Source organism: Dipodomys merriami, unplaced genomic scaffold (genome assembly GCF_024711535.1).
Source record: "Dipodomys merriami isolate MVZ:Mamm:240054 unplaced genomic scaffold, mDipMer1.0.p SCAF_1, whole genome shotgun sequence".
Lineage (NCBI taxonomy): Eukaryota > Metazoa > Chordata > Mammalia > Rodentia > Heteromyidae > Dipodomys > Dipodomys merriami.
This window is the reverse complement of record NW_027202270.1, coordinates 128,549,394-128,559,331: the sequence shown is the minus strand read 5'-3', so window position 1 is coordinate 128,559,331 and position 9,938 is coordinate 128,549,394. Positions and strand designations below refer to the sequence as shown.

The 9,938-nt window shown below is 46.6% G+C and overlaps 1 protein-coding gene across 2 annotated transcripts; it reads left to right on the top strand.

The window, feature by feature from the left end:
- Window positions 1–1,803: 1,803 nt before the first annotated feature.
- LOC138832499 (acyl-coenzyme A thioesterase 1-like) lies at window positions 1,804–7,750 on the top strand. Of its 2 annotated transcripts, XM_070030621.1 has the most exons (4): window positions 1,804–2,317; window positions 4,410–4,612; window positions 6,957–7,144; window positions 7,257–7,750. In XM_070030621.1, exons 1-4 carry the CDS (start codon window positions 1,843–1,845, stop codon window positions 7,555–7,557), a joined length of 1,167 nt encoding a protein of 388 aa, XP_069886722.1. In that variant the 5' UTR covers window positions 1,804–1,842; the 3' UTR covers window positions 7,558–7,750. The 2 variants fall into 2 exon arrangements, with proteins under 2 accessions (XP_069886722.1, XP_069886714.1); XM_070030613.1 differs by having other exon boundaries at window positions 6,957–7,746.
- The last annotated feature ends 2,188 nt before the right edge of the window (window positions 7,751–9,938 follow it).

The following is a 9,938-nucleotide window of genomic DNA, read 5'->3' as shown; positions in this document are numbered from 1 at the left end:
GCAAACAAACAGGTATTTCAACTACCCAGAAACAATTGCTCCATTAAGTGGAATGGGGGAAAGGTCAATGGAGCCTAAGACCTAATATGATACTTTTTATTTCAGTTTATTTAAGTATTTATAGAGCTTCTATTTACCCAACACCTTCTTTAGTTCCTTTCTTCACCCTGCTTGGTATCTAGATCAGCTGAGCTGTACAGTTGAGCTCCACCAAAGAGAGGCCACTGGGAGAGATACTGCAGAATGAGAAGAGAATGAAATACATTTATTTATTCAGTCAGCCATGGGGCTTGAACTCAAGTCCTGGGTGCTGTCCCTGAACTCTTTTGCTCAAGGCTAGCACTCTACTACTTTGAGCCACAGTGCTACCTCCTGTTTTCTCCTGGTTTATTGAAGATAAAAGTATCACAGACTAGGGGCTGGGAAGGTGGCTCAGTGGTAGAGCGCTTGCCTTGCATGCCTGAGGCCCTGAGTTCGATTCCTCAGCACCACATAAGCAAAAAGAAAAAAAAGCCAGAAGTGGCGCTGTGGCTCAAGTGGTAGAGCGCTAGCCTTGAGCTGAAGAGCTGAGGGACAGTGCCCAGGCCCAGAGTTCAGGCCCCATGACTGGACCCAAAAAATAAATTAAAAAAAAAAAAAAAAAGTATCACAGACTTTCCTGTCTGGGCTGGCTTTGAACCATGAGCCTCAGATCCCACCTCCTGAGTAGCTAGGATTACAGACAGGAGCCACCTGCACCCAGCAAATAGTTGTATTTAGTGTTCTCTCTCTAGGAAGTCAGAACTTCTGCAACTTAGCTTTGCGGCCCAAAGTTCTTCAACGAACCTCACAGGGTCTTTTGCTTCTAACGTTCCTATGCCTTGGCAAATGTCTTAGTTCCTTTAAGAAACAGTCCTTGTGTTGCCCAGGTTCATAAGTCTCTTCCTTTCTGCTAGAGGTGGTCAAACAAACAAGCAAAAAATAAAACAAAACAAGCTGAACCTGACACCGAGAGCAATTAGATTTGTGAGGTAAAGAATTCTCTCTCTGGGCTGGGAAGGTGGCTCAGTGGTAGAGTGCTTGCCTTGCATGCGTGAGACCCTGGGTTTGATTCCTCAGCACCACATAAGCAGGAAAAAAAAAAAAAGCTGGAAGTGGCGCTGTGGTTCAAGTGGTAGAGTGCTATCCTTGAGCTGAAGAGCTGAGGGACAGTGCCCAGGCCCAAAGTACAGGCCCCACGACCGGCAAAAAAAAAAAAAAAATTCTCTTTCCTTGCAGGAGCATGGGCCCCAGGTTTTTGGGTTTTGGTTTTTTTTTTTTTTAAACAGGTTCTGCCTTCAATAACTGTAACAAGCTGTCCAGATAAAGAGAATGTATCCAGAGAGTTATATACTTTGCAAAAGAGCAAAGTCATGCCAGCAGCCAAAGGATCTGACTGCATCAAGACTGGCTAACAGATCTGGAAGCAGATCTCCCCTGAGCTTCAGGAAAGGCTTACGGGATAAACAGGGATCCAGGAACCTCTTTCTTAATGATCACATGAATTTCAATCACCAAGGATGGCTCTGAAAATCCGAGTGGTGGGACTCTCAGCCTTTGTTGTTGCGTCTGTCTTTGTGCCTGTTTCAATACTCAACTATGTGCATGCCAGGATCAGCATTTGCCCGGGGCAGATGTTCCTGCTTTCAATCAGAAAACTTTTTCTCACCCAAACAAGGCTCACACAGCAGCAGGGAGAGCATCCCGATCCTCAACCAATGGGAGGGAAGCCAGTGCTCTGGCCTCCGCTGCCAGGCGGAGAGACAGGGGCGGGGAGACGCCAGGCTAATCTATGCGCGGCAGACCCTTCCGGCTCCAGTCGAGATGGCGGTGAGGGTGGTGGTGGAGCCCGCGGGCCGCGTGTGCTGGGACGAGCCGGTGCGCATCGCCGTGCACGGCCTGGCCCCCGAGCAGCCCGTGGCGCTGCGCGCGTCCCTGCGTGACGAGAAGGGCGCGCTCTTCCGGGCCCACGCGCGCTACCGCGCCGACGCCCGCGGCCAGCTGGACCTGCAGCGCGCGCCCGCGCTGGGCGGCAGCTTCGCGGGGCTCGAGCCCATGGGGCTCGTCTGGGCCCTGCAGCCCGACAGGCCCTTCTGGCGCTTGCTCAAGCGGGACGTGCAGACGCCCTTGCTGCTGGAGCTGGAGGTGCTGGACGGCCACGAGCCCGCCGGTTTCGGCGAGCCCGAGGGCGCGCGCGTGCTGGCGCGGGCGGTGCACGAGCGGCACTTCATGGCGGCCGGGGTGCGGCGGGTGCCGGTGCGCGAGGGCCGGGTGCGGGCCACCCTCTTCCTGCCGCCAGGTGAGTGCCTGTGGCCTCGCTGCTGCTCACGTGTTAGTGCCCTGGATCCTCTGCATTTACCTGTGTAACACACTCGAGGTGTGCTCAGAAGAGTGGGGTGAAGGAATGCAGTGGATGGGGAGGTGACCCAGCTGCTCAGGTAAGACCCACCGTGAGGAGTGGAGAGCAGAGTGATGCCCTCCACAAGTAGTTTCAACTTTCGTACATTCTTTTAGAACTTTAACAAAAAGTTTTCTTCCACGCCCACTGTTAGGCTTAGGTTGGTGGGAAGTAGCAGTTACAGTAGGAGGGAGGTCTGTTTCTATCAACTGGAAATCTGCTGAGATTCTTGGATCAAGACTTACTGTCAATGACTTTTTGTTGTTGTTGGTAGTGGGGCTTGAACTCTGGTCTCTGTCCCTCAGCTCAAGGCTAGTGCTCTATCACTTGAGACACAGCATCACTTCTAGTTTTCTGTTGGAGATAAGAGTCTCATGGACTTTCCTGCCGGGGCTGGCTTTGAACCGAGATCCTCAGATCTCAGCCTCCTGAGTAGCTAGGATTACAGGTGTGAGAGCAGCACACCGCCTGCCAATGACTCTTTAGTAATAAAACTACAGAGTACATTCATTATACAGCCTCCATAGTGGCAATGAAGAGTTGCAAGTCTGTCCTGTCATGTCTGTCCTGTCACTTGTTGACAGGACAGAAGGAGGAAAAGAAACTGGAGGAAAAGAAACTCCTCCATACAGCTAGGAGTGGAAGTGTTCAGCTATTCTGGGAAAGTTTTCCATTAAATAGATGATATAATTCTATCTGTTCATGATGCATGTGTACCAGGAGGCAAATGCTTTACAAACAGCCCAAATGTCCACCACCAACAGACCTGATGAGTGAATGGAGGCAGATTTCCAGCTGTCAAAGTGATTGGACCACAGCTGCAAGAACCAACACAGAGGAGTCTCAAGCAATCATCTCCCCCAGACACCACATCCACAGTTCCTTCCCTGAGATAAAGTTCACAAAAAGCCAAACGAGAAGGGTGATATTGTAAAGAAAACCAAGAGAAGTACACAGAATCCAGGATGGTGGGAAGGGAGAAAGGGGGCCCAGATGCAGTGATGCCTCTCAGGTGCTTGCTGAGTTCTTGGGAATGTTAAAGACACACTTTCTCTAATGTGAAAATATCCCATACCCAGACTTATGCAGGATGAATGTAGCCTTTGGAGTCTGTGTCCATTCACTTAGCAGGCTGCATGTGAAGTTCATTGATTTTTTTTTCTAGTATCAGGCGTGTATACTAGGCAAATGCTCTTCTCAGTGAACTGTATCCATGGCCTATGAAGTGTTAATATCAAAAAGTACTCTATGCTCTTTTTTTTTTTTTTTTTTTTTTTGTCGGTCGTGGGGCTTGCACTCTGGGCCTGGGCGCTGTCCCTCAGCTCTTCAGCTCAAGGCGAGCGCTCTACCACTTGAGCTACAACGCCACTTCCGGTTTTCTGAGTGGTTTATTGGAGATAGGAGTCTCACAGTCTCTCCTGCCTGGGCTGGCTTTGAACCGTGATCCTCAGATCTCAGCCTCCTGAGTAGCTAGGATTACAGGCGTGAGCCACCAGCTCCCGGCCTCCATGCTCTTTTTAAAACTCTGTGGGGTTTTGAGATTCTGAGTGTGCAGGGAATGTGGATTTAGTTTTAGCCACTTTAGTCTTTCACCATTTTATTTTTTTATTATTTATTTATATATTTATTTATTTATTTTGTTGGTCGTGGGGCTTGAAGTCAGCCTGGGCGCTGTCCCTCAGCTCTTCAGCTCAAGGTTAGCACTCTACCACTTGAGCCACAGTGCCACTTCTGGTTTTCTGAGTGATTTATTAGAGATAAGAGTCTCCTGGAATTTCCTGCCCAGGCTGGCTTTGAACTGCAATCCTCAGATCTCAGCCTCCTGAGTAGCTAGGATTACAGGCATGAACCACTAACACCTGGCTTCTTTCAACATTTTTAACAGTGGAAAACCTGATCATCCTCATGTAGTCAGCAAATGGCTTTTGATATCACTGCCAAGAGTTTCAGGAATTGTTTACTATTCTGCATTGTCTTGTTTTGTTTTTCCAAGAACCTGGGCCCTATCCAGGGATTGTGGACTTGTTTGGAGTTGGAGGAGGCCTCCTGGAGTATCGAGCAAGCCTGCTGGCTGGGAAGGGTTTTGCTGTGATGGCGCTGGCTTATTACAACTATGACGACCTCCCCAAGGTCATGGATACCATGCATGTTGAGTACTTTGAAGAAGCTTTGAACTTCCTGCGCAATCACCCTGAGGTTAGAACTTCTCTGAGTTTTCTGGGCTATATAACAGGTCTCCTCTTCCTTCATACATTGCCTCTGCCTACCATTGTCTTTACATTGTCTGTATGTGTGTGTGTGTGTGTGTGTCCACATGTGGGTGCAGGTGTACACTGCATACTGGTACTGGAACTTGAATTTAGAGCCTAATGCTCTCTGTTATCTTTTTGTTCATGGCTGCTCCCCTACAACTTGTCCCATACCTCTATTTGCCTTTTTGCTTCATTGAACATGAGAGAGTTTTGTTTTTGTTTTTATCAATTGTGGGGCTTGAACTCAGGGCCTGGGTGCTGTCCCTGAGCTCAAGGTTAGTGCTCTGCCACTTTGAACCACAGCACCACTTTAGGTTTTCTGGTGGTTAATTGAAGATAAGAGTATCACAGACTTTCTTGTCCTGCCTGGCTCTGAACCACAACCCTCAGATCTCACCCTCCTGTATAGCTAAGATCACAGGCATGAGCCACCAGCACCTGACCAAACATGGAAGTTTTGAATCCGAAGTATGATTCTCATATCTCAGCCTCCTAAGTAGCTAGAATTATAAGTGTGAGTGACCAGCACCTAGATTATTTTCGTCAATTTCTATTTCCATGACTTTAACACCTCTTTTCTCCTTTGAAAACTTAGGGTGATTAAAATGGTTTTAATTACCAGAACTTTAATATACAAACAAAGGGTCATTTATTTACAACATGAAACACTGGGATACAAGGACAGGAATCATTCTAGTGGAAAACTGCAAAAAACAAGCCCACTACTGTTGGTAGCATTGAGTGGGGTATTGAGGAAAAGGGAACAAATCTAGATAACCTTTCCCACAGATTTTGCTTTGAACAGGAATAGACTATCAGGGCAATAGTTATCTTGGCTGAGGTCACAAATTGTCACTAATAGAGCGAAAGTACCTGAAGGGAAAGAGCCAGTAGCGAAAACATAGTAAAAGTGGAAAGGAGGTGGGAAGAATCCCAGGAGGCAGTCCTAGAGAATGGCGTTATGGTTCCCTAAGCACAAGTCGATGGTGGCCTTTGAGAAGGTCAGGGGGGACACTCAAGAACTTGAGTTCATGTGAAAGTAGGTAGATTAGGCAGTGGGAAATTGAGAATCCCGTACCTATTTGCTTCAGTGTCCAGGGAATAATGGAAAGCTGAGGTGAATGTAAGGGCTGAAGTGGCTGGAGGAGGTAGAAGATGTAGATGACTCTGATGAAGTGGAAAGCAAAATACCAGTGATGTGTGACACTCTGAATGCTCATTGGGATGAAAGTAAGGTGATCAGCACCCTTGTATATTTTTCCCCAACCCAGCACTAGTCTGATGGACATGAACAGGCGATCTGTTCCAGACCAGTATGAGCAAAGCGGAAGTGGTAATAAAGGAGTGAGAGTGTTTGTAAGGTGCAATCACATTAATGAAGCATGAAATCTAAGCTGGAGGAGGTGGGAAATGAAGAAGCAGGGGCTGGGAATGTGGCTTAGTGATAGAGTGCTTGGCTAGCATGGATCAATCCCTGAGTTTGATTCCTCAGTTCCACATAAATAGAAAAGGCAGAACTGGTGTTGTGGCTCAAGTGGTAGAGTACTAGCCTTGAGCACAGAGAGGCTCAGGGACAGCGCCCATGCCAGGTCTGAGTTCATGCCGTAGGACCAGCAAAAAAAAAAAAAGTGGTGGCTGTGGTCTCAGAGATTTGGACATGGAAGGGATAAAACAGAAGGGCCAAGCTGGAGGAATTAAAGATGGTGCTCTGAACATGGAATGCCTAAAGCTGTGGCTTTGCAGTAATGTACTCATTGATCATGAAGAGTTAACGTAGTAATAGGAGCTCAAATGGGGTAGATAAAAGATTACAGGTGTGGAGGACTAGGAAGTCCATGTAATATATCTTGATGCCATTGAAGTCACCAAGAATAGTGATGGAGAAATTGTGGCGAGGGCGGGACGCCAGTGGCTCACACCTGTATTCCTAGCCACTCAGGAGGCTGAGATCTGAGGATCGCAGTTCAAAGCCAGCCCAGGCAGGAAAGTCTGTGAGACTCTTATCTCCAATTAACTACCAGAAAACCAGAGGTGGCACTGTGGCTCAAGTGGTAGTGTGCTCACCTTGAGCTGAAGAGCTCAGGGACAGTGCCCAGGCCCAGAGTTCAAGCCCCATGACTAACCAAAAGGAGGAAGGAAAGGGGGAAGGATCTGTCACCTTGAGAACAAGTAGAGCCCAGAGGTGAGCCCAGAGGGGGCCCCAGATCCACCTGAGCCAGCTGGGCACATCTCACTCCACTGCCCTGTTTGAGGACTCATTCTCTCTCTGTTTTGTGTCTCTTTCTCAGGTAAAGGGTCCAGGAATTGGGCTCCTTGGGAATTCCAAAGGAGGCGAACTCGGCCTTGCTGTCACCTCTTTCCTGAAGGGTGTCACGGCTGCTGTCATAATCAATGGCTCTGTGGCTGCTGTTGGGGGAACCATACACTACAAGGATGAGTCTGTGCCCCCTGTGAGTTTGCTCAGGAATCGAGTCAAGTTCACAAAAGATGGCATCATGGATGTGATAGAAGGCCTGCAAAGCCCTTTGGTAGAAGAGAAGAGCTTCATTCCTGTGGAAAGGTCTGACACTGCCTTCCTGTTCCTTGTGGGTCAGGATGACCACAACTGGAAGAGTGAGTTCTATGCAAATGAGGCCTCTAAGCGCCTGGAGGCCCATGGGAAGGCAAAGCCCCAGATCATCCTTTACCCTGAGGCAGGGCACTATATTGAGCCTCCTTACTTCCCCTTGTGCAGGGCTGGCATGCACCTCTTGGTTGGGGCTAATATCTTGTTTGGAGGAGAACCCAAGGCTCATGCAGTGGCCCAAGTGGATGCGTGGAAGCAACTCCAGACTTTCTTCCACAAACATTTGGGCAGGTAGAGTTAAGGGGATTCTCCAGAAAAAGTAGCTCATTCTTTGTTGGTCTGACTGTAATACTCAACAATTTGTAAGAACTTCAGTTTAGATTAGCTCATCCTTATGTATTAGAGGAATATTCCTTTTTGCAAAAATAAAAAAGTTACTATTTACAATACTTTATAAAATAATTTTCATTAATAACATGGAAGCTGTAAGAACAAGTACTTTTTGAAAATAAAACTTAGAAATGTAACTGATACAGTGAATCTTTTAATTCCTATTGTCACTACATCATTACCCTTCCACAAATACTCTGTGTGGTAATTTTGCTCTGTTCCTCTTCAGATAGTTTGTGTAACAACCATGAATGTATAAATGAAAGTCTCGTTCCATGAATGTCATTTGAGGAAGAACATTGGTTTTTACAAAACAAGAAAATATTGGAAGAAAAAGCACCTTTACCTGAAACAAGCCCTATGGCACTGTAGGATGTAGGACTGACTTGCAGTTTAGTCTCGAAAGTAAATAAGCACCTGAGGAAGAAATCAGGGCTTCCCCATCACTTTTGCTGTGCCTAGCTTTAATCCCACAACCTATCTGTGGGTAAGTAAACGAATACATGTACAAGCAGAGACCTTCACAACATCTTTTTTTTTTTTTGGGTCCGGTTGTGGGCCTGAACTCTGGGCCTGGGCGCTGTCCCTCAGCTCTTCAGCTCAAGGCTAGCGCTCTACCACTTGAGCCACAGCACCACTTCCGGCTTTTTCCTTTTTGCTTATGTGGTGCTGAGGAATTGAACTCGGGGCCTCATGCATGCAAGGCAAGCGCTCTACCACTGAGCCACCTTCCCAGCCCCCTTCACAACATCTTATAGCCAAAATCTGCTAGGATCATGTTTTACTGTAACTTCGGCAAAAAGAGATTAGGGTGACAAAAAATCCATCTAAACTCTCCCTTACTAATGAAAATTCAGATGTTGACACATAGGGCATTTCAACCAGCAAGGTTATTTTGCATAATAAACTCAGCTTAAATATGGATAGTAATATTCCACAGGCCCTAACTTGACATTTTGGAGGTTCACACATTTTTTTTCAGAAAATATGTACAAAGCGGGGCAGGGTGGCTAACACCAGTAATCCTAGCTACTTAGAAGACTGAGATCAAAGCCAGCCAGGGCAGGAAAGGCCATGAGACTCTTATCTCCAATAAAACACTCAGAAAACCAGAAGTGGTGCTGTGGTTCAACTGGGAGAGCACTAGCCTTGAGCTGAAGAGCCGAGGGACAGTGCCCAGGCTCAGAGTTCAAGCCCCGTGACCAACAAAAAAAAAAAAGAAAAGAAAAGAAAAGAAAAAAAGTATGTACAAATAAAAATGTCATGGGACATTTGTAATTACCAGAAAAGAACATAGGATAAATAAGATATAAATATGGCAAGTAGTTCCTTCTTTTTCTTAAGTGAATTACAATTTCCAACCTCTATATTTCCCATACCCTTTGTTTTCTTCATGGAATTTTCTATATTGCTGTATTTCTGAGCATTCAGTATTAGATTCAGATGTTAACTAAATAAAATGCATTTTGGCTAAAACTTCTTTGCTGTGGGGCTTGACCTCAGGGCCTGGGCATGATCCCTGAGCTCTTTTGCTGAAGCCTTGTATTCTACCACTTTGAGCCATGGCATCACTTCTGGTTTTCTGGTGGTTAATTGGAGATGGGTCTCACAGACTTTCCTGCCTGGTCTGGATTTGAACCATGATCCTCAGATCTCAGTATCATATGTAGTTAGGATTACAGGCATAAGCCACCAGTGCTTGGCTTAAAGCTGTGTTTTCTAATAGCCTGTAATCCCTGGCTCTGCCTAGCTAGGCTGAATACAAAGGAAAATTGAGGCTGTTATCTATAACTTTCCAGCTCAATAACTTCCTTTGCTTCTACCGAAAAGAAGGAGAAATGGGCGGGCGCCGGTGGCTCATACCTGTAATCCTAGCTACTCAGGAGGCTGAGATCTGAGGATTGTGGTTCAAAGCCAGCCCGGGCAGGAAAGTCAATGAAACTCTTATCTCCAATAAACCACTCAAAACCAGAAGCGGTGCTGTGGCTCAATTGGTAGAGTGCTAGCCTTGAGCTGAAGAGCTAAGGGACAGCACCCAGGCCCAGAATTCAAGCCCCACGACTGACAAAAAGAAAAAAAAAAGGAGAAATGTAAACAAAGGGTCGAAAGGGTGAGGGGACAATAATTGATAGCTAAAATTCAAAGGACAAAAAAAAAATGAGTAGAAGATTCTTTTTCCCACATGAAGATGACCTGATGCTTGGGTTTCCACCTTGCACAGACATGAGTAGGCTCAGAAAAGAACTAGCAGTAAGAGTGGCTTTCTTGGTTTTCCCTGGTGATTATGCTTTCTTAGTACCTTGGGAAGCACACA